This window comes from Hoplias malabaricus, chromosome 2 (assembly GCF_029633855.1).
Source record: "Hoplias malabaricus isolate fHopMal1 chromosome 2, fHopMal1.hap1, whole genome shotgun sequence".
NCBI classification, from domain to species: Eukaryota; Metazoa; Chordata; class Actinopteri; order Characiformes; family Erythrinidae; genus Hoplias; species Hoplias malabaricus.
In genome coordinates this window covers 31,818,140-31,843,684 of record NC_089801.1, presented here as the reverse complement: position 1 = coordinate 31,843,684, position 25,545 = coordinate 31,818,140, and the positions used below count along the sequence as shown (strand labels likewise).

Below are 25,545 nucleotides of genomic sequence, written 5' to 3'. Positions count from 1 at the left end.
GCTCAAAGTCTTTATGCAAATAATTTTTGCAAATGTTTGTTCAGGGCACGCACACCTGTGAGAAGACCCCTGTTAGAGTGGGAACAGAACCAAGTCTGCTGTGTTGAGGGCAGCAGGGTTACACTTTACAAACGCTCGAGTCCCAAGTGTGCATTACAAAGTATTACAAGTGTGTTGTGTTGTTGTAAGTGGATTGGATACTTAAAAAAGTGTTCATAGGTGTGAGTGTGTGTCGCCCAGCGAAGGACTGGCGCCCCCTCCAGAGTGTGTTCCTGCCTTGCAGCCACAGGGTGTGTTCTGGGCTCCGGACCCACCCCGACCCTGAATTGTTGCAAACAATGAATGAATGAATGTGCAGTCATATGGAAGTCTGCACACCCCTTTTAAATTGGTGTATTAGCTTCCTAATTTCTAATAAATTAACACATCTTCTTAGAACATGTGTAAATGTGGTATTTTTTCAGTGAAATGTAACATATACAGTTTTTCGACTCGACTATAACACTTGTAACTACATACTACATTGTCAAACACTAGTTGGAATTATTACGACGTGCTCAGTTGGGACACACCCAGTACGTGCGCTCTCTGAATGTAAATGGACGCCTTGCGCTCAGTTTGTTTTGGAACGCAGCATGAACGCACTGTATTGTCGTCACGAGACATTGGAGCTCTGTGATTGGACAGCGCCGATTGCTGTGCCCGAGGAAAGCCCCACCCACAGAATCCTCCACGTTTTGGACTCACAGTAAAAACAGAAAATGTACGTCCGTGTGTCCGGTACCGAGGGGAAGAGCACGTGGAGACGGAAGGCTAGTAAACGGGTTTGAGTCTGACTGGGTTCTAAAGAGACGGACTCCTGAGAGAGAGAGCAGTACTGACAGGCTCTCGCAGGACACTGATGGGAAATGGCGGGTATTTTGGAGACGATTCTGAACTCATGTTTCGAGAGCCCCTCAACGGAGGTCGTCAATACAATTTCGGAGTTTGTTGAAACCGCCGTGAACGACGGAAATGCCTCGAGCGTCGAGCAACCGTCACAGACTTCAGACAGGTATTAAGCCACAAGTCGAGGCTGAGGTAGCTAGCTTCGCACCCTAATTTTAAGTTCCACCTTAAGTACAACTGCTGCACAGTTTACGGTGGAGCAGTAAGTGCAGTTTTGTGCGAGGATGCATCTAAGTTACTTCTCATTGGCTTGCTATTTTAAGGAGGGACAATAAGAAAAGCTCTGTACGAGTTAAGAGTCTTAAGTAATTTATTAGCTAGTTTCTTTTAAGGTGAAGGTTAAAGTTATAACTACTTTGAGTTATAATATTTTCTAAATATCATTTATTGTTCAGAGAAAAACGTCTATCTCAATTTTTGTCAGTTTGTACTTCACTACAGCATAGCGATAGGTGAAATGGCCAACTATATCACAATATATATTTTAATAAAGGTAAGACAAGTTCTGTAGGTGGCTGAAGTTACTTCTTATTAGAGAGTTTATTAATCAAATCCTTTTTTATCACATTACAATGTGATGCAGTTACACACACAAACTACACCTATATTATGCCCATTTAGTCATCTTGCATATATTTTCAAAAGTTAATCTCACTCCCAGTTAACACCCCTGTTTTTTCTCTGCCTAATCATTTTCCTGCCACCTTCTCTTTCCTCAGTGACTCTGGCGAGAGCCTGTTTCTGACGCAGAATGTGAGTCCGATGCTCAGGACTATTGAAAGACTTCACACTTCTGAAAGGGCAGAACTTGAGGCAGATGATGAAGATGAGGGAGACTATAATAAAGAGGACCAAGCATCTACAGTGGAGAGACCAGACACTTTATCAAGAAAAGATACTGACAATGAGCTCAGTAATGATGCCATCTTTGATGGTAATCGGGAACTGTTGGCAAAACTAGTGAAGGGAGGTCGTTCCAGTAAGCCACGTAAACGACGGCCTGCACCTCCTCGACCAAAAAGGATAGAGTTCCCTTTTATGCAGGAGTCTAACTTAGGACAGCCGACTATCCACAAGAACCAGGCCCTGGTGGTAAGGCTTTCTGAATAGTTTGGCAAATGTACAATGCAGTGGTTTCTAAGGTTTTTTTTTTTTGTTTGTTTTTTTTTAAACATTACAGTGCCCTACTGTGGTATATATTCATATACCACAATATATTCAAATCACTCACTCTGACAAACATACACATCCTTTGTTTCCAAAGTTCATTGGAATTTATTTGAAATCTTTTTAATAAACACCAACCTGCAACTACTTAAGGAGGAAAAAAAAAACGTTACAATGGAATTATTTCAAGTGGCATGCCTTTTATATTGGCCTTGGACAGATAAAAGATATTATCGATCATCACAATCATTTCAACCAATAGCAATATTAAACAAATTATCATATATCAGCGCCACACTTTTTGGGGGGGAAATGTCGTTGCCTGATATTTAACCATTGGCTTTGTATTAGCATTCTCATTTTGTGGTAGTCAATATTAGAAATTCGTTAATTCATTGTCAGTAACCGCTTACACTTATCCAATTCAGGGTCACGGTGGGTCCGGAGCCTACCTGGAATCACACCCTGGAAGGGGTGCCTGTTCTTTGCAGGGCATCACACACTCCCACATTCACTCATACACTCACACTTACAGACACGTTTGAGTACCATCATTAGGGTTTGGAAAACCTAAGCACCCAGAAGAAATTCATGGAGAACAGTCTCTTGGAACAGGGCTCGAACCCACAATCTCATTGCACCTCGTTTAAATAAAGTGAATCAGCCTTTTCCCACATAAATATAATTAAGCTCAAATATTTGTCCAAACAAAAATGCATGTCTCTGTCCAACACATCCCCCAATCTACATGTCATGTTTCACACACTACCCCTGCTTGACGTGAGTGACAAAGCATTGTCACTGCTACAGCTCACTCACATTTGCCTCTCTCACATACACATCTACGCTGCTAGGCTACAGATTTTTTTAAAATATAAAATTGTTGGAAAAAATAGATTTCAAGCCTATTCATTAAATGCTTGTATCTCTTCTAGAACCATTTACACAAGCACCAAAAAGAAAAGTAATATTTTCACAAGAAAATGTAACAAGCCTAAGTCAGCTATTAAAAATAATGTAGCTGTTAAGGTCTATGCTCTTAATTAATTGGTTTAGAGTATAGTGAGTAACATATTAAGCCTTCCCTTAACATGACATATTTGTTTGCTCTAGGTCACATTCAATCTTTTCTGAAAAAATCAATATAGTGGTGAAAAGAAAGATTTAAGAGTCACTTCACAGTTACCTAATGGCTCCTGTTTATAAAATAATTCAGTACATGGTCACCTTTCTAACACCTTCACAATACAAGCTAGTGGTAGAACAAAAATTCATGCTAAAAGTCTAGCCAAAGTTTCCCAAACCAGTTAAGTCAAATTATGAGGACACGGTTCATTTTCTTAGAAACATATTTCATACTTTCAGAAAATATCTGTAAAACCTTGTGAATTACCTCTTTTTAATATTTAATGAAGATGTCACTAGAACTTTCTAATACACAAATGTTGACATCAGAGGTGACAAACTTTTATTTTCTTGTTCTATCAGAATTCAGAGATCGGCGGCTTCTTTAAATGCATGAGGAAAATCAACACGGTAGCTGAAGTGCCAAGAAGAGAACTAGAACCATATTATTACCCTATGTGAGTTCATTTTAATGTTGTTTTTCAGTTGATTTTCATGAGTTCTTCATCTGAAAACTAGGGTGTTCAACAGCTTTCAGATGCAAGATGTGGGCACATGTTAATTTGCGGGCATACACAGGTTGTTTAATCTCCATACAATACCATAAAATGGAATGGATTGTTCCAGAGCAGGTTTATATTAACTTAAAGTCACCATGCTAAAGTCTTTCTGGAATAGAAGAAACTTTTGCAGAATGTAAAAACGTACCCATTGAAGATGCTCAGCGATGAAATTAAGTTTGTGTAGTGGATTTTAAACTTTTTTAGAGGAAGTACCTTCTATTATCAAACCAAAACCTTCAAGTACCATCTATGAATACTATGAATGTCTTGCTTGAATATTTGTTATTTGCATGCACTGCACAAGTTATTCTAAAATAATAATAATTACTAAAAATAATGAGAATACACATTTCTAGGTCTAAATTGAAATTAAACCTTTATATTTATGTAGAGAGGTCAATTCAACATGTGCTTTACTAGGTTAACATGTGAAAACAGCGCGGAGCTTGGAGCAGGTGCTGTATTAGTAGAAGGGGGCGTGGTGCTGTTTAACCGTGTTTAAGGATTCTAATGATGTGAAAATCTGCCACGTTGATGTACTTCAGTGAAGTGTACTCTGTTGTTATGCCTCTAGATTTAGTCCTTCTGGGCTTAAGAGTATTTCGCTGGGTTTGTTTCGGTTTGTTTTCTCGTTCATTTCGCTCTTTTTGTAATAGTCCAAATTGCTCATATCTGTCATTAGCATTCACAAACATTCTGTAAGAAGCTGAAACTGGGCTTTATTTACACGGATTTTGCAAAATACTGGGAGATCGCGTTCCCTCCCTGGAAAAAAATACCACAGTTTGAGAACCACTGTGCTAGAAGATGCATCATGCATGAAAAAAAAAAAAAATATGTCTCCAACATGTGAATTGAGACAGCCAAGGTTTCTTATGTCATAAACCTAAGGACAGAGAGGATAGAGAAAAAGACTAAAAATAATGAGAATACACATTTCTAGGTCTAAATTGAAATTAAACTTTTATATTTATGTAGAGAGGTCAATTCAACATGTGCTTTACTAGGTTAACATGTGAAAACAGCGCGGAGCTTGGAGCAGGTAGTAGTAGAAGGAGGCGTGGTGCTGTTTAATTGCATACGCTTAATTTTGAATGTACCGAGTATTTCTATTTGCTGCTCATCTACAGTGGTGTTTGCCCTTTACACTTTTTCCTTTACATGGGATTTAATGGACTTGGCTTTATTTTCAGGCTGGAGGATGACTATTCAGAAACTTGCAGCACGGAGGAACATGATGATGATGATGATGATGATGATGACGATGACGTCAAAGTTGTGGTATGTACTACTATTGTTCAGTTAAAAACAAAACCTGTTTAACAATTTCATTGTTTGTCTGTTCTTCTGCCCACAATGTGTTAAGAGTTAAACAGTATAATGCATTATTTTACTCAAGTCACTGTAGAACATTTGTTTCTCTGTTGTTTGAATTTCATCTGGTTTGTGAGAGTGAAGGCAACATATTTTCTAGCATTATTAACTGCCTTCCGATTATTGGCAAAATTGTTGTATTGTTTGTCAAAGCCTTCTAGGAATTTCAGTAACCAACATGCTGTTCTTTAAAAAAAATGTGCACTCTCCTATTACACCTGTACGGTGTTTTGTAAGCTATAGGCTTTGGTTGTGTTTACTTTGTTTTTCTAAGGTCTGTATGATCTTGATTCTGAGTTATGTTTTTATTCCAGGATGCAGGTTGTTTCATTTCCAAAGCCTATAGACTAAGGAAACAACACTGGCTTCCAAGCACACATTTAGCCAAATATAATATCATTGACCAAAACTTGAGGCTTAGAATCAATAGAGTAAGAACAACAAGAAAAGTTATAAAACGGCAGCGGCAGGTGCGACAGCGGCCGCAGCCAGATAAACCATGTGATGAGAAAATCTATAAAAGTTGTGAATTCTTGGACACAACAGAAGACTCTGATGATGAAACAGTAATTAATGAGACACAGAGACCCCTCTCAAACCAAGCTTTAAGGGAGGCTGAAGAAATCTCTGCTCCTCAAGTGTTGGAGGACGTTCCAAGAGAGGAGGTTAAAGCTGAAATATGTTTGGAGCAAAATGCATCCAGAGAACTTCAGGAGAGGGACAGTAACATCAGTGAAAGGGTGCATCATCTGCAGGAAAATAATGAGCTGCATCTTGAAATTGGCATAGGGTCACAAGATCTTTTTGAACAACCAGAGAATCAGATGGGTGCATCTGTGGTATCTAGTCCATTAGAAGAGATTAGCATCAGAGAGGGTAATGAAGAAGACCAAGAAAGCTGTGTGGTGCAGTGTGGTGAGAGTGTTTCTGATGCATCTATAATTTCTCATAGCACGCACACTGATAGAAGGTTGAATGACAATTTGTCTCCTGTTGATGTAGCATCTGGGCAAGAAATAAGTGAAAAATCTGGCCTTGTGGATGAACACAAGAAAGGAGAGGAGAATGTTGATCCTGCGCAACTGGAGAAAGAAACGCCTGTCCCTGAAATGGAGAGAGGTGAAACTGGAATGTGTTTGGAGAAAATCTCATTGATGGAACTTCAGGACAGTGCCAGTGAACACGGATATCATGAACTGCAGGAAAGTGATGTATTGGACACTGATGTGATGATGGCATCAAGTCCACTGAAAGAGGTTAGAGTCACAGACAGGAATGAAGAAGAACAAGAAAGTTGTGTGGTGCAGTCTGATCAGAGAAATTCCTTATGGAAGGAGATGTTAAGCAATAAGAACCATTCAGAAGTCCTTTTGGATGTAGAGTCTGGTAGTCATGCTGATAATACAGAATACGGCAAATTGCAGACTCTGTGCTATGAGCATCAGCTGGGTGAAAATACCTCACCAGTTGCTGAACAAATCAGGCAACCTGCGAACACAAATGACAAAAAGACGCTGGCAGATGATGGCATGTCATGTCCAGAAAGCAATGTGCAGTTTTCCCATCCAGCAATGTCACCAACTGTGCTTTCAGGACCAGAAGCTAATGTTGACTTGAGTCAAAGTAATGATCTTGTCATGGGTGGACAGGCAGAAACAGCAAATAGTCCGTTGTTTAATGATGGTGAACTGAGGGACCTCAAAAGAAGGAAGAGAAAAAATACACAAGCATCTGAAATGGTTCATAACTCACATGCTGATACAGGCCAGAATTATGGGACGTTAGGTCTGGTGGAAAAAAACAGCAGCAAAGATGGGGCTTTTGAAGTGATTCAGAATTCAATGCAGTTCTCTGATTTGATTCCAGAGGAAACAGTGAAGAAGAAGAAGAGAAAAAGAAAGCTAGTTGATGAACAAACAGCAAATGTAACAGGTAATCAAACAGAGGGTATAATACAAGTTGAGGCACTTGATGTAATTCAGCATTCAGAAGAGCAGCGGGTAACCAAACCCTGTCTGGAGGAAAAAGAGAATAAGAGAAAGAGAAAGAGAGAGCAGGTTGCTATAGAACATTTTGTGGTAAGACATAGTCAGGCAGCTACTACAGAGGAGTCTGAGACTCTAGAATTGCTGCAGGATTCTCATCAGCAATATTCTGAATCTGCTCCAGAGAAAGAAGTACAGAAGAAGAAGAAGAAGAAGAAGCAAAAGAAGAGTGAACACGTCATTGAAGATCATTTAGCTGTGGAAGGTAGTCAAACATTGGCTATGCAGCAAACAATGCCTCCAGAAGTGGGACAGTATTCTCATCAGCAACATTCTGAATCATCTACAGAGAAAGAAGTAAAAAAGAAAAAGAAGAGGGATACAGTTGTTGCAGAAAATACATTGGTAATGGATAATCCAGTAGCTACTACAGGGCAATCTGAGACTCTAGAACTGCATCAGGATTCTCAGGAACAATCTATTGAAATGCTTCCAGAAAGAAAATTAAAGAAGAAGAAGAAGAAGAAGAAGAAAGAGCATGTTGATGAGACAAGTCAAATAGCCACTATAGACGAAGATGAGACTCTAGAAGTTGTCCAGGATTCTCATCAGTGTGAATCTGTTCCAGTGACAAAATTGGCAATGATGATGCTGACTACTGAGCAGGTTGAGGCTTCTGGAATGGTTCTGGGATCTAATGGTCAAGCTGCTGAATTGGTTTCAGAGAAAAAACTGAAGAAGAAAAAGAAGAGAGAGAAGGTTGTTGAGGAAGATGTGGATATAGAGCAAGCTGAGTCTCAGGAAATGGTACAGGACTTTGAGCAGCAAGGTTCTAACTGTCTTCCAGAGAAAAAAGGAAAGAAGAAAAAGAAAAGCAAACATTTTGATCATATAGCTGAAGTGGCTCATCAAGTGACTACTACAGAGCAAGAAGAAACTCTAGAACTGCTACAGGATTCTCAGAAAAATGTGAAGAAGAAAAAGAAAAAGAGATCATCTGTTGATCATGTGGGTGTTGAGGAAGATATTACAGATCAAGTTGAGACTCAGATAGTGCTTCATTATTCTCAGCAACATGATTCTGAATTGGTTCAAGAGGAAAAATTGAAGAAGAAGAAGAAGAAAACCAAAAGCGAGCATATAAAAGTGATTCAAGAGACAGGAGAGCAGCAACCTTCTAAATTGGTTTTGGAAGAAAAAATAAAAAAGAAGAAGAAGAAGAAAGATGTGAGAGAACATTTGGAGGCTATCCAAGTGAATCAGGAGACAGCAGAGCAACAATATACTGAATTGGTTCCAGAGAAAAAACTAAAAAAGAAGAAGATTAGAGAGCATTTGGTTGAAATGGATGTGAATATGGAGCAGGCTGACTCTCTAGAGGTGTATTGTGTTTCTAAGCCGCTATGTGATGAACCAAGTCTAGAGAAAAAGATTAAGAAGAAAAGGAGAAAGGATTCATCAATCTCTCATGAGACTGCAATGGCACATGAAGTGGAGGCAAGAAAGATTCAGAGTGTAGAATCGGAGCCTGTGCTGGTATCTAATAAATATGGATATCTGAAAAGGTCTGAGCCTTCAAGCCTTGGAATGAAAACTTTCACTAAGCAAGCCAGTAGTGGAGAGGTTCATGAGAAGGTTGGCTACAGTCAACGTGGCCTTTCTGAATCAGCGTTCCTAAAGAAGCCAAAGAAAAAGAAAGGAACAGATGATAACGTATTATATTCTGTTTCTCAGGGTATTGGTCATGCAGGGCAAAATCAAGTTGAGTCATGGTCAGGCAGCACAGAACAAAGAAATGTGCCTGGCAGTGGACAAAAACATAGAGGAAGAAATTCTGCATCACATTTAGAAACTAATAATGTTGCTATCCATATAAAGAGCAAAAATAACAACACTTCTCTCTTCAACGATTCAAAAAGTCCATTGTTACTGCGTTCAGAAGACGCTGAGCAGCTCAATATCAGGAAAAAGAAAAGGAAAAAAAGACGGTATGAAATGGACTTGGATGTGAACACTGATTTGAATAGTGAGGATGCTGTTCATGTGTCCCAGCTGAGCTTCAAGGGTTCTCTGTCGACACCTTCAGAAGCAATTTCAGAGAACGAGAGAATCAAAAGGGACAATGTTGATTCAGGTCAGAAGGTACGCAGCATCAAACCGATGCAATATGTACATTCTTCAAGCATAACCACTGGAGTGAAAAGAGAAAATGCCACTCTGTGTGCTAGAAAACACTCTGGGGACAAACAGCAGGACAAAAAGGACAGTATTCAATCTTCAGAAGTTGGATTATCTATGAATCGTAAGGAGAAAAAGAAAAGGAGTTGGATAACGTTCTCTGACGTTCTCTATACTCTCTAATGACTTAGAGGACACGCAGTACTCATATCAATAATGATATAAAGCACATTCAGATCAGATATATAGTACATAATATAAAAGGTATACTTACCACTGAACATGTATTTGATGAATTAAATTATTTGAAGAGGAAGAGAGGCCAATGCAGCCATTGTTTGAAGTATGTATTTGCATAGAGATGTGCATATCTTTAAACTACACTATGCTGTCTTCAAAACTGTTGTCTTTCTCCTAAGGAGAGCTGCTTAGTTTTCATACCAAAAAATGATATATGTACATACTTTGTTTATACTAAGCAGGTAAATAAATAATTTTGTATTGAATTCCCAATGCCAGTGTCTTTCTTTGAAATGGTTAAATCAAAAAGTGTGATTGATAGTAGTTTTATAATAAAAGGTAATGATACCTTCACTTTCCATATGACATTGCTTAGGAAGTGATGCTGTGCTTTCCAAGTGGGATGAATTGTGTCTAAGATTTGAATATACACTGTTCGGACCCACTGCAGCCCTGAACTGGATAAGCAGTTACAGACAATGGATGAATTAATGCATGTATTTGCTTGAAATGGAAAGAAGTTGTTTTCATGTGCTTTGCATTGTTAATGGGGCACACAAACAAGTGATCACTGGTTATAGTTCTGCATTTTAGTGTAAAACCTAGCCCAAACAATGATGTGGTGTTTTGCTACATGTATTTTGCTTAATGCAGCTATTTAGAGATTATAACTCCAAATCTGCACCTGAACATCTGTTATGAATGGACTTAAAGTAGATTAATTCATTAATTGTAAACCCTGTCTACAAACCTTTGAACATAGCTACTGAGACATTTGTGCTGTACTGCGTACAGACTACTACTAGCATTCATATAGCAAAACAGATATGCATTTGCAATGATATTCTCGATATAACTGCATGAAATTGAAGGGTACGCTTGGATGTAGCTGTACAGGAGCCTAGTTTCTCTAAGCCCAGAAGGGTACAAAACCCCTCAACACTGCATGGCGAAATAAAAAGTCTGAGTTAAATGGTGCACGCAAGTGAACCTGAGGTGGTGAGTCACCTTCAGAAATGTGTTTTTAGTGCTGTCTCAATCCAGGAGATACAAGGTACACCCAAGGACTCTCATTGTACATTGGGTCATAAAATAAGCCACGGCAGAGGCATTGAACCAGCAAATATATACAAAGCACAAAATGCCTGTGAACTTTTCCATTTGCAGTTAAGACTTTTTTGAGTTCTTGTGGTGAGAAAAGTCATTTGTTTTTCTTATTTAAAGCAGGGTTAATATGCTGTATACTTTTTAAAAACAAGTTTCTTGGCTGGGAGTGCAAAGTTATTGTGTTGGAGTCCGATGAAACACTAGTTTCTTCATATTTTTTAAATTTAAGTCAGATTATGTGACAAGGAATGTGTGCAATTTTAAATATACCACAGAAAGTAACATTAATTGTTTAAACTAAATTGTATCAATCAAATATTTGATTCAGTTTATTTTATTCTGTTCCTTGGGGTCAAGGTTAAGTCTGACTTAAAACAGAGCAGATGAAATTGTAAAGGATAAGCTGAGAAATATCACACATTTAACCCTTGTGGTATCAATAACTTGTATTTAAACACTAAATCCACATTTGCCTTAATGTCAGCCGACGGAACATATTCCTTATTTCTAATGCTCCTAAAGACAGTATTGTCTGTCTTTAGGCGCATTATAAAAGTAAACTGAAAATCTATGGAAATACATGAAATTGTACGTTATTTGTGGTCTGACAACGCTTTAGGTGAAGAGGTAGAATGTCTCCCTCTTTTGGTAGAAATGCACATATCACACCCACATTTAAGTTAACATAACTACATTTAAAAATGTTCCTTGTTCACTTTGTCAAGCCAACCACCAAATTGACACTGACTCTGTAATAGTGGGTGAATGGGCAGGGCCACTGATGGAATACTTTGTCTGGTCACTCAGCAATCATGTTCCCAATGCAACAAAGGCTCGACACAACAAGAGAAAACATCAAGCATACTGCTTGTCTGTGAATGAAGTTGGTGTAATTTTTTTGTTTACTATATTGCCTTACTAATTCATGTATATATTTATGCTTGAAATGTGTGGACATAACCTTCACCATGTGCTCAAGCAATAAAGGCTACAGCATAACCACCCAAATTCAAATACATGAAGTGAAATTGTGAAATTCATTGTGGGTTGCTTACGACAGTGACTCCTGTGACAGATTATTATTTTTTTGAGCAGGAGCTGCTGTGGTGATCACCTCAGGAAGAACAGAACCTACTTCAGTTTCAGGTGAACAGACCTTGGTTAATGTTCTAAAGACGGATTCCGAATGATAACGTTTATAACTGTGTTTTTTGGACACCCCTACCTGACAGATGAATTATATGAGTTCTGTTATCCCAGATCTGCAATGGTACCAAAAGTATTTCTCTTGTTGCTCCTCCAGCGAGAGAGAAACTTAGAGGGAGCCCTGGCCTTATCTGTTTCTGTGACAACCATAACCCTCAGGAACTGTTAAACTTTACTCAGATTCAAAGTAAGCATTGGCCTTTAAACAATGAGTCATAGATGGTCCACAACCACACCTGATGGGCCACTTTTGAGCTGTTTGTTCCCATTGTAAGATGTTAAGAAAGTGCACTTATTGAGAGGAAGGCGAGAGATTCTTATCTTTTAATAGCAGCTAAATTGGGTCAGAATTGTAGAAACGAGGCAGCTGTAATGTGAGAATTGGAAATTGGCAGGATAGGGGCCTTAATTAGCAGCATGGTTCTCTACAAAGCAGGATTTCTTTTAGCCAGATAACTTAAGTCTGTGTCCATTAGAAAAATAGCTCAGGGGTCAGTATTTTGGACAGTCCTCAACCTTGCTTAATATATCTAGATAAGTCTTGTACAGTACCCAAAATCTACATATGTCTTATACTTATCATCCATAACATTAGGACCACCGCCTTGTTTTTCCAATTACTGTCCATTCTCTCAGCTACATCGACTATATAGAAGCACTTTGTAGTTTTAGACTGCAGGTAATATTTGGCTGGTGGATCATTTTCAGCACTGCAGTGAAACTGATGTGGGAGCCGAGAGAATGGGCAGTGAGTGTAGAAACACGTGGGATAGTCATAATGTCATGGATGACTGTATGTGTATTGGGTTTAGAAGCTATATTGTCTACATTGACTAGTCTCCGTGCAGACAGCCTGCCTCTGTGCTGGATGGTAACGCTGTGTTTTGTTTTGTTGCTGAGTTCAGGGAGGGGCGGCGCCTGTAAACTCCGCCCACCGGAGCCGAATGTAGTCAACACAGTGGTGTTATTGCCCGCACGCGAACATGTCATGTTATATAAGAGGGCTCGAGACGACCGTTGGAATCGGTAGGGGACTCTGACAGCGGCGAGGACTCGGTGTCGGTGTGTGTTTTTGGAAACTGTCGTTCGTCTCAGGCTTTAATCCTTCGCAGGTGACAGCTCGGCTTCGCCATGGTCTCCCGGGGGAGCCTCTCGTGTTTTCGCGAAATCAAGCGGGTGGCTATCTTCGGCGGAACACACGGAAATGAAATGTCAGGGGTCACTTTGGTGAATATGTGGCTGAAGAACTCCGCGGAGGTGGAGAGAAACGGAGTGTTCACCAGGCCCTTCATTACCAACCCCAAAGCAGTGGAGAAGTGCTGCAGATACATAGATACGGATCTTAACCGAGCCTTTACACCGGAAAATCTAAGGTGAACACACACACACTGCTACTTTCATTAACCGCCCCTCTTTCTGTAAGCCTCCGAGTTAAATCCTCCAATCCACAGCCCACTGCGACCCCGTCCTGGTGTGTTTCTGAAGGCGCACCGTTCGCGGTTCTTCTGAAAACAGGTGTTGTACAGTCGTGTGCAAAAGTTTGGGCAACCCTTGTTTCTCCAAGTCTCAGTGAGTGAACTCAGTTGTCCACAGGGAACACATTTTTTTTTAACTCTCATGGCCTAATGACACTGTTGTTTATTTTTTGTTTCATATTTGTGCATGTGTGAACATATCTTCTGCACACTGAAATGCACAGACACTGCCTATTCGTTGAATTGAATACACTGGAAATAAATATTGCCCATACAACTCTTAAAGCACATTTCTTAATTTAAATGACATTTTTCACAGTGTTAAACTCAGCAAAGAAAGTGAAAGCATGAATGTGCAGGACAATAAGAGAAAAATAACAGTATAGTAACTATAATAACTGCAGAATAAACCGTATAATAACAACTAAATAAAAGCAGGGCAGATCTGATCCAGTGGCTTGACATTTTAACTTGAAAAACGTGAGTGAAACGTGACTTGGATTACTGTGTGTACGACTGTGCAGCAGAGAGCATGAGTTCTATTTATGGGAGATCACAGTAAATGCTAAATATAGACTATTTCACTGTTTACTTCAGGCCTGTCCATATAATGAGACAGTCCAATTTTACACTATTTCTGCATTACTCACGCATCGGGATGTAAAAAGGCATTTAGAGTGTTTTTGAGTGATTCATTCCCTGTAGAGAAACCTACCCCATCAGATTCCTTTACTGTGTTGATGATGATAGGAACCAGGGCTTTAAGTGTCTGCAAAACAAACACATTTTGCTTGCTACCCAACACAGCCAGAGAACCTACACCTGTGAACAGTGCTTTGTTCATTCATTCATCTTCTGTAACCACTCCTGATCAGGGTCACGGTGGGTCCAGAGTCTACCTGGAATCATTGGGTGCAAGGCACTAACATCTGAGTTACAGTAACTTGCCATGAACAGGGTGTGGACGTTGTTTGTAAGGCTAAATCTTTCTCAGACAAGTTAATGTCTCAACATGTTCTTAACCACTTCCTGCATGAGCTTTTAGCAGAAGCTTTTAGAGGATTCCTTTCACCAATACTATGAACAACTCTGATCAGTCTGGACGTTTTGTTATGGAGAATTTCATATAACATTTCTCAGAAAGACACTGTTTACTCCTTAGCCATTCATTTTTACAGACTTTTAAAAATAAATATATAGTCAGAGTTCAGACAAGCAGATTTTCAAAAGCCCCCAGCACTAAAACAATATCAAATCTATAAGTATTTAATTTTGTCAATCACTATTTCTGTGCATCCTTCTAAGACTTTCTCTTCCATTTTGTGATAACTACAGGTGAGTTTCCACAACAAAAGGTATTCTGAAATGTGTCACTGATATTCTGTTTTCCTTAAAAGAGCTACATATATTTTACACAATATACATACACCCCGCAGCTGCCTTGCACATTTATGCCATGTGATTTAAAATGTTTTCTCGGGTGATTAGATTAAGGTTTGGTGAATCTGAGGAGATGTCTCGACACTATATGTTTAAAAGGACATGTAGCTATCAAGTAGTCATCACTGATAATAGAATATTGGACACTGGAGATTTGGAACATGATGTTATGGACTGAGGAGTCTGAAGTGGATCTGGAGAAGCAGAAAATGACCCCCACACCAGTAGGTTGAGCCAAAGTTGTATTGAAACATAGGGTTCTGTCTTTTCACTTCAGCAGTTTAACATTTCTGCCTATGGTGAGTGATTGAGTGAATAGAGAGAAAAATGTTTTGAGGTTGATGGGTGCTGAGAATGAAGAGAGACCATAAGGTAGTGATAGAGGATAATGTCAGATGTTCTTGAGAGAAGAGTTTGTCCTGTTTGCCTCCCTCCCTCTCCCTATTCATTTAGATTAGTGGAGTGCCTTGTGGAGGGACTGTGGATGTTTGGGCAGTGGTCTGGTGGAATCTTGAACCTTGCATATTAATGGAAAACTGTATGAGAATAATATGGAAATGAAAAAGAGCAGTTACACTCTCCAAAACTGTTGTGGTGTTGTGGCCAAGCAATATACTCCCCTGCTAAAAAAAAAGCAACCATCTTCTGAAACTGAACACAAAAAACTGAAGCTCTAATAAACACAAAGATGAACCAACAGAATGCTTATAAGTTCATATTAAAAATGTATAATAATATTTTTAGTCACTGAGGATTCTGTGTAAATGATGTTTTTGGCTTTTTTCTGACTCTGAAAAATAAACAACTTGTACTTAACAGCCTCACATTGCATTGAGTTCATGTGAGAGTTTGGAGGAAACTAGATGCCACCTGAACAACTAAACTGGGAATTGTATTGTTTGGTGAATTTCCTGAAACTCATAGATGAAGCAGGTTATAGAGAAGCTCACTGCGGTTCCCATTGTGGGCATACCTATGTTAACAGAGTCTTTTGTCACAAAGATTTCGCAAATTTACAGAATCAAGCCAGTAACCTTGAGTTTAGATTTTGATCATCTCCGTGTTCCCCATACAAGCTTCCTGTTAGCCCCAATTCAACACAAACAGTCCACACAATTAATGTTTAATTGTTTGACTGAATAGAAGTGCTTCGGGTTATGCTTTGATGCTTTCCATTTGAAAAGGTAAAATGGTGTACTCACCATTCATCTGCACCATGCAAAGCCTTTTAAAGAGGGGTGACAGCAGTGAATTGAGGCTTTTTAAATGAAAATCCTTTGTGGAATTTAAAATACAGTCCAGCACCGCAGCAGTGGAATACAATCCACTCTATACAAGGTGCACATGTAACAGTGTAACCTGAAAAGGTGTTTTGCTTTTCTGATTTGCATGTTGACAAAGCATCAGTACAGTCCATGTGGCCTCTTTCAAGTTTCACTCTATCCCAGCTCCTGTTATCTGTTTATTTATTTATTAACCACAGAGAAACAATGCTTGGTTTGGTGTTGGTTATACAATTGCCCTATGTGTTCCTCAACATTCAAGGGGTGTATTCATTAATCATATCTACTCTGATGATTAAGACATTGGTTAAGACATTACGACAAAAGGCTGAGGATTATTTAAGTAAAAAAAATCAGGACTTATATTGTTTCTATCCAGTACTCTTTTCTATGAGGGGAAAAAAAAATCAAGCTCCACTCTCACTTCACATTTGACAAAATCCACAGGTCATACTGTTCATTTGTCCACTGTGATTAAACAGCTTAGTTCTGTGTGTCCTAAAGGACATGTAGCTGCCTAGAAATATCAATTGAGATAGGGGAAATTTACAGTAAAGAAAAAACATGCATTAAAATAGTGCAACTGAGCATCTGAGATGTGGAATAAGGTTTCTAAATTTACTCACATGTAATCAAGATTATGAGAAACAAAAAATACTAACTATTTTAAGAATAGACTTTGGAGGTGCTTACAATTGGATTAAAAACAAATTGGCATATTTGTTTTTTAAAAGAACATTTTAACACTGTTAGCCATTTCACTGAACTGCACAGTGAGGCTTTATTATAACAGTGTTACTCATTAAAAACCTTGGTTTATGTTTATCCTGCACAAAGGTTTGGAAGTTTGAAATTATAAAATAGACGCAACATCAAGAGTTAACTTTCACAGGGTCACATTTATCACATTTTGATTATCGTTAAACTATACCTAGGATATCATCAAATGTCATTTGTGTCCTCTTTAGTTGTTTTTAAATAATTTAAGCGATAGTTTATAACTGAACAATGCACATGTTATTTCTTGCTGTAATAATCATTTCTAATTGTGGATCTCTCCACAGCACACCTGGTGGGGACGGACTGCCTTACGAAGTACAGCGAGCCAAGGAGATTAATCAGATATTTGGACCCAAAGGTAGCCCAGATGCCTATGATGTCATCTTTGACCTGCACAATACAACGTCCAACATGGGGTCCACCCTCATCTTGGAGAGCTCTACAGACCACTTCAATCTTCAGATGGTGCATTACATTAAAGTAAGAGCCACAGCGGTTACAGATGTGAGGTTCAGTGACAAAGAACCTGTGTTTATCAAACAACTATTTTGCAGATATAAGTGTGGGTTCCTTGACAGTGAATTTTATGTAAGAAACAGAAGTGTTTATATATATATATATATATATTTACATTTTTCTGTATTTTGAGATGCCAGATTTATCATACAGGGTCTTGGAGCAGTGTAGCAGTAACACTACATGTTGCACAATTGCACCAATATATGTACTTTCTTAGACAGAATAGGTAGAGTTGAACTTTACTGACCTCTATTGTGCAAATAGTATATGCTGTGCTTTGTGTTTGGTTAGCCAAACAACAAAACAGTTACTTAAGAAGTGTGTTAGGTTTTGTCATGTTTAGTGTTTTGTTTTGTCTACACATTTCATACTTAACTACACACAGTTAAATAGTGTCATTTTCCAGTTGTTAAACATCCATCCATCCATTATCTGTAACCGCTTATCCAATTTAAGGTCGCGGGGGGTCCAGAGCCTACCTGGAATCATCGGGCGCAAGGCGGGAATACACCCTGGAGGGGACGCCAGTCCTTCACAGGGCAACACAGACACACACACACACACACATTCACTCACACCTATGGACCCTTTTGAGTCACCAATCCACCTACCAACGTGTGTTTTTGGACTGTGGGAGGAAACCGGAGCACCCGGAGGAAACCCACGCGGACACGGGGAGAACACACCAACTCCTCACAGACAGTCACCCGGAGCTGGAATCGAACCCAGTTGTTAAACAGGCTAAACTGAATTTGAAAGTGCAACCTGTTTCAGCATGTAAAATATCTTTTTTTTTTTTTTTTTTTTTTTTTTTTTTTTTTTTTTTTGTGCCTGCAGCATAAGTTGCCAGGGCACTCTGAATATACATGGGAATGTTGATTGAAACAGTGTTTCGATTCCCTGTCATGATTATTTCTTTTAATAATTTGTGATTGTGATTTTAAGGAGTGAACACATTTGTCTAGTGTAGGGTTCAATCTAATGTAGTTTTATTAAATTGTTGTTTAAAATTAGAGGTGTTTGCGTGTTTAATATTATATTTTGTTAAATAAATACGAAAGTGCGTTCTGTAGGGTCATCTATTAAGTACAACAACAGCAGTGAGAAATCACATTAATAGAGAACAGCTATTTTTTGTGTTTTAAATCATAGATTAATATAATCATTCACAGTATCAGCCAAAAAATAGTTTTTTTAAGTAAATGTACACACTAGGCCTAAATGTCTAATAAAATAAATCAATTTGTATTTAATGTAGCCGATGTAGTTACTGAATTATAAGCCTTAGCATGGGTTCCTTGGATTTTAAAGGGTTAATGTTGGTTTATCTTTATCTGTAATTGCATAATGTAATAATGCGATACTCATGCTCGATGATTATCATACAAGCAGCATCTAGGGCACAAATGCACTGTAATTCTGTCTCCTTTGTCCCAGGCCCTCTGTGTATTTGTTGTTTGCTGGTGTACCTCATATAATGTTAGCATTGTGGCTTGTATTGCTGAGGTCATTGTGGTTAGTGCAGTGTCAGCTTACACAGTCACCTGTGTTTCTTCTGTCCAGAAAGCCATGGTTCCGGAGAGCTGCATGGTTCTGCTGAATGAGCACCCTAACCTCAAGTATGCGACTAGCCGTTCAGTGGCTAAGCACCCTGTAGGTGAGCCCAAAATCCTGAAATATTCTGCTGTCTAAACTCTTTAACACCCTGACATAGCCACTTCAGTCAGCCTAGTTGACCTTCTGGTCTAGAAACATTTAAAGATTTCTAGCACTGACAATACTATCCTCACCTTTACCCTATATATGTCTAATGGGCACACAGTAAATTGAACGTTCTGTGTTTTTTTAAATATTTCAATATAATGAACAATTAAATACTTTCAGTACTTTCAGATTCTTGCTGAACTGTACATAAAATATATTGGTGTTGTCTTTTGCGTTTTAGGACTTGAAGTGGGTCCTCAGCCTCAAGGAGTTTTGAGAAGTAATATTTTCGAGTCCATGCGGACGATACTGAAGCACGCTCTGGATTTCATTGAGCTGTTTAACAGTGGTAAGGTTAATAAAAACTAATCAGAGATTAGCATTCCAATTACCTAGTGCGCTCCTATGTTCCTTTGGGGGATTTTCTTAAAGAAACAATGGGGTTGGAGAGCCCATTAAAATGGTGAGGAGATTTGTTCCCAGTTTAATTATTCTGTGCTAAAGGCAACGTTAGCTTTGCAATGTCTGTCAACAGCACTGAACCAAGTTGTTGCATTGTTTGCTTACATTACACGTCATGCAGCCAAGCTAATAAGCTAGCGTGCATCTGGATAATGGATTAGTCACATTCTACAGAATTTGCAGAAAAAACATACTTATGTAAGCTGCACAGGACCTTACCCTTGGTCCACCCTGTGGTCAGCTGCGTCACTAGTTCAGAAACAAGCTGACATCTTTGTGAATCATTCAGTTTGAACTTTAGAATCTCAGCATTTTACCTTTTTCCCAAGACCAGTTTTTTTTTCTCCAAGTCTTTGCTTCCTTTTTTCTGGTGTGCAATCACATGAACTCCCTGGAAAAAAGGCAACCTTGGGCAGTCACATGTAACATCAGCTGTGTTTTTTGCTCCCTCAGCACACACACACACAACCCACACAAATTTTTTTGTCTGTCTTTTTCAAACGGAAACACGCAACTAGAGCCAAGGCTCGTCTTGTTCTGCTCTAGTGTCTGGTGAATAGAATACTTGTTGGAAGTTGGTTAGTTTCCATGTCATTAGGAGCGTATTGAGTTTTGTGAAACTGCCTGCAGCAGGCTGGGGCCACGTTGTTTTGGATGAATGCTTCCCTGGGAGTACTGCAACGTGTTTTCCGCTCACCAGTGTCGAGCCATGTGCAAGCAAAAGTAACAACAATAACGACAGTGGAAGAATATGAAATAAAAGGTTAATTCCTAAAATATTACTAGTCTGGATTTTGTGATATGGTAGTACATAACACAGTGCACACATTACATTATATTTACACAAACTCAGTGCAGTTTTAGTGTCACCATCAAAAACTGAATACAATGATTTGTCATTCAAAGTTTTACTGTATGTAAACCTTTAGCTTAACTAGCTAACACAGTTCAGCCAATGCCATAGGGATACTGGCATTAGCATTATTGTTGGGGTGTTTTTAAAATCATTTTACCCTTTGTCACCATATGAAGGCTTAGCTTTAATAGTCCCTGTGTGAGCCCATGTACAGACCCTCTAAAAAGAAAGCGTTATTAGCACTAGCAGTTTTTAGCAATTTTCTAGCGATTTTCCCAGATCCACTGGCTGTATGAGGATATATGAGCACAAAACAAAATTTCTTCCAGGACACAAAAAATACACTGTACTCAACCCTTATGAGAAACACCAAGCTGAATAAACACAGCACTGACTTTATATAAGCACACACTCGCATCCAACTGTGTGAAATCACACTCCTTAGTCTTTAAATAAAGCAGCTTATTTTATACGTCATAGCATTTACACAACCATTTACACTGATCTTCTTAGTGTGCATTTGCCCTCTGTATGATTCCCTAATCCTCTGTATGTTTTATGTGTTTTTAAGGAGTTGAGTTTCCAGCGTGTTCTGTAGAAGTGTTTAGGGTCCATGAAAGAATGGACTACCCCAGAGACACCAACGGCAACATCACTGCTATGGTTCATCCGCACCTGCAGGTATTACATAATCACACTCTACTCGTCTGACACTGCTGTGATGTAGTGCCCTGTTTTGACAGCTTTCCAGATTTTAGGACTTAGACTTTACTGCAGTACTGTAATGCTGCCCAAAGTCCAAGAAAACATACCTGACTTTGCTGTCTCTGGGTGGGTGGGATCGCTGACTTTTCCCTATCAGTCTTCTCAATGCATGGTTTATCTACCATAACAGATTGGCACAATTGGGGTTGTCCTGTGCAGTGATGTTGCTTTAACACCATCAGTTCAAAAATATGCTATGGTTGGCTCCACATGTCTTGGAGGAAACCTGTGTTTGTATTCAACCCTACCTTTTTGAATAGCAATTACTGCATCATGCATAGCAGAGACTGAATAATTGTGCTGTTCTTTAAAGGCTTGAGTAAACTTGGGATTTCCTTAAGAAACAGTACACATGGAAAGTCTTATGTCTTGCATATGTGGAAAATGCCTGTGTTTGAGGAGACTCATTGTTTGCTTTTTCAGTTCAGCCAAGTTAGACGCCCTCTGTACTCACAGTGACTCCAAAAAACACATTCTCTCTCTTGTCCCCACCACAGGATTGTGACTGGGAGCCGTTAAATCCTGGTGACCCAATGTTCCAGACTTTCGATGGCAGGACTATCCTGTTTGAAGGTGGCAGTCCAGTTTACCCCACATTTATCAACGAAGCAGCTTACTACGAGAAACAGCAGGCCTTCATCACCACCCGTAGGGAAACACTAGCAGCCAGTGCTATCAGAAAAAACTCCAAATAACAAAGCAACTTCACCAGCCTCTAACATGCATTTTAATATTATGAGTGCTTCAGTTAAAGATTCCTCATTTTGCACTGTGATATTAGTTCTTATATTGATTATATAAAATCTGTCCACAAAACAATAATAGAAATATTTTGAACACTTTATGTAACACGTGCTATACAGCCAGTATTCATAAATGCATTTATTATATATAATAGGTTATGAATACAGGTGTTCATAGGAAGTGTTACCAGATTTTTATTTGATTTTTCACATATTGTATTATTCATACACATTCAGACCTAGTTTAATGAATAAGGGCCTATTTGCAATACAAAAAATGTCAAATATTTTTTATATCTCACGTCTTGTTATAACTATTTTGTTTTTAACTGAGAGTGGCCATGATGCCACTTATTTTCACAGACATCATTACAGAGTACATTTAAATACATTTATATTTATAGCCATTGATTTTAAAGACTAAAGATGAATTTATGCACATTTATGTCTACTTTCTTCTAATTTATTTACCAGAGTAAGCCTCAGGAACACAAAACTAGATACGTCTCACTTGATCTTTCCAGTCATTGTACTGAATTGTGTCCTAACACCTCTGAGCTGGGAGTCTCTCCTCTGGAGGAGGTGAGAAGTGAATCTGAAACTGGAGCTTTTCCACTCCTTCTGTTCCCGTTTCAGACACCTTTGTTTTCATGCACCATAATGGAACTTCGTAAGCCATTGTTCCTTCCCATGATTTAGTATAAACGCACATATCAAACCTGAAATAGCCTTAAAATTTCAACCATGAGAAAACCTCTCAATATGGAGCCATATGCAAAAGTTTGAATGTCCTTGGTTAATTTTTTGAAGTGAAAATTAGTACACATCCCCTACTGGGAGTACACTTCTGCACATTTTAAGGCAGAATTACTGTGTATTTCCATAAATAACCATATTGGACAAAACAACCTTACAGTTTCACAGTTTTTAGAGATATGCCATATTTATGTGTGTTTACGGTGGAGGATGTGTTCTCATTTTCAACAAAATATCAACAAAACCAATTTTGGCCAAGAGTGTCCAGATTTTTGCATGCAGCTTTATCTGTGTATCTGACAAGACTTTAAACTGCATATTAATAGCTTTTTATCCTGTTGTTAGTGTTATGTTACCCAATAGGTACTATGAATAAGTAAGTAATAATGAATTATATAGTAACTATTCAGATATTAAGATGTATGGTGTTTGTGAGTTATGAAATAATTGAAAAGAAGGTTTTAAAGCATTTTTTAACCTTGTCTCTGCTGTATCTATGTAACGCACAAATTATCATTTCAAATATGTACTTAGTGTCAGAACAGAATCCTAGCTCAACTGAGAACAGAAACCCAGACAGCCACATTCTTGGGAAAGTAGCTGTCATGTTCTTGTCTTTTTTTTTTTTTTTTTTTTAAGTAAAGGGCAAACGTTGCCTATGGTAAATGACTGTATACTACAGATGCAGCTGATAAGGATGATGATTAAAAAATGCAGTAGGGTTACAGGGAACTCTACCTATTTTTAAAAATGTATCCCTAATGAAACATTTAGAATGTAAAATGTTATTCAGGAATTTGTTTTTATGTGAAATGCTCCATTCTGGGGAAAGGTACCAATTCAGAATTGTTCACAGTGACGTTAATCATTGGAGTCTGAGTGAGTTAGGTTAGTTTAAAGAACATCATTTCACATTTACAAAAAAAAAACAACGCTCTCTGAATGACTTCTATTATCATTAGTTAATTATATTGAAGCTTTTAAAGAAATCTGTGAGTTTTCCTTTTAAGCATTACTATATTGTTTGTGCACTAATCTGTATCAAGGAAACTGAATTGTCTTATATTGTAAAGGCCCAATTATACTACGGTCTGTGTCTGTTTAGTCAATGTGGTCCCGAGAGGCCAATATGGTCACTTTATATGTAGAAAATCTTTTTGTGTGTTGTCTCTGTCCAAAACCAGGGAACTATTCACCAGGGTTGCGTCGTCTGGTGCTGTCTTGCCATTGCCTTAAGAACAAGCTGTGATCTGAAAAGCTTTGGTTAGGGTGGGAAAAAAATGGGAAAATGAAAACGTACAGTTCAGTCATTTGATGTCTCATAAGAACAGATGGAACAAATGCTTATCGTATGGTGATCTTGTTATAGTGTAGTAAAATTATACCTCGTGGTTCAATGCTCCACAGAAACTGAAGGGTTGACAAATTGTCAATTTTGTGTACATTGTAACAAACTGTGTGATATTTCCACTGTGATAAACTGCCAGTTTTTACAAACATTTATAATCCCTTTAGTGTGTGATATTTTGTACTCTGTAATGAGAGATTTTTAACCACAAAGCTCTAAATGATCACACTGACCTATGCAAAGATTATTGTATTCATATTGTGGGGCACATAGTGTCTGTTGCTAGGTGCATTCAAAAGTGTAGTGCTTAGTGCTCCTGGACAATCAAGTTAAAAGACATTTTATGTTGTGTGTGTATCATGTATTCATTTAATATTAGATTATTCTATATTTATAAGTTACATACTGTTAGTCCCAGTTTTATTACATTGATTAATTATAAGTAAATCACTTGTAATAAACTTGTATGAGCTGTCTGAACTTTGCTTGCTTTTGAATTGCTCATAAATGTATTACAAATAAGTATACTTATATACGAACATAATTGATTAATTACATAAAACCAAAGCTGTGTATAAAGTAATAAAAAGGTATAGTGAATTTTGATCTTCCATTGGCATAAGCCATTTGTTAGACAGTCAGAAACATTACAGGTCCTTTACATTGGTGTATAACTTACACAGCAAAGATATATGACAACACAGGTAGCAGACAGTTAGAATTATAAAAAGCAGCAGTATTTTGCCTAGGGTTTCCACTAGAGGGAGACATTTCCTTAAAGATGCAGAAATGTGTCACTTCCTTTTTGTCTCTGATTGCCAAACCACTTCCCAAGTCTCACAAAGCACTTTTGTTCCCTTCCGGGACCTCAGTGTGTCCTCCAGAGAAAACATCTGCTTAATGCTTTGTGAGGTTCAGCGTAAGGTGTTAGCTGTTACATTTAAAAATGTTCTCAGTAACTTTATAAGAGCATTACCAGGACACATTGTTTTGCTAACTTCAGCATCATGATTATATAATTGATCTTTTCAAATGTACACACTTGAAAATGATGGTGCTACAAGGGTTCTTTGGTAAAGAACATGGTTCTATATAGAACCCTGAACATTTGAAGAACTGTTGGCATGATTTAAAAGTTCTTTGTATCATGAAGGGTTTCTTCAGATTGCTGGAGAATGTGCTGTAGATGGTTCTATATGGCATCAGAAGGGTTCTTCTATAGTTTCAATGCCAGCAGTAAATATAGTTTACTGTCCAGTAGTATATATTTAAAAGAAAATAAACACAAAATAGGTTTAGGATGCAAATATTTGAATATCTGTATATTCACAAACGTTACAATAGAAGAACCATTTTGTGATTTGGTAGGCTCCAGATCCCCATGAACAAGTCATTGTTTCATAGTATGTTCCTGTTAAGATTTGCTGCATATGCGGTCTTGTCACGTCACCTGTCTCTTTATGTTGTAAATGGTCCTAATTTTAATCACTGTGTTCTTTACAAGCTGGAGCTTTGTTGCCC

General features: G+C 38.3%; 2 protein-coding genes across 2 annotated transcripts; both read left to right on the top strand.

Moving 5' to 3' along the window:
* Positions 1-707: 707 nt before the first annotated feature.
* On the top strand, positions 708-9,817 carry pho (phoenix). The gene is made up of 5 exons (XM_066659269.1): positions 708-1,054; positions 1,668-2,040; positions 3,604-3,698; positions 4,997-5,084; positions 5,492-9,817. The coding sequence occupies exons 1-5, from the start codon at positions 909-911 to the stop codon at positions 9,521-9,523; spliced, it is 4,734 nt and encodes a 1,577-aa protein (XP_066515366.1). The 5' UTR covers positions 708-908; the 3' UTR covers positions 9,524-9,817.
* A 3,051-nt stretch (positions 9,818-12,868) lies between these two features.
* Positions 12,869-24,490, top strand: aspa (aspartoacylase). Its single transcript, XM_066659270.1, has 6 exons — positions 12,869-13,266; positions 17,156-17,351; positions 18,954-19,047; positions 19,336-19,443; positions 20,984-21,093; positions 21,675-24,490. The coding sequence occupies exons 1-6, from the start codon at positions 13,025-13,027 to the stop codon at positions 21,870-21,872; spliced, it is 948 nt and encodes a 315-aa protein (XP_066515367.1). The 5' UTR covers positions 12,869-13,024; the 3' UTR covers positions 21,873-24,490.
* The last annotated feature ends 1,055 nt before the right edge of the window (positions 24,491-25,545 follow it).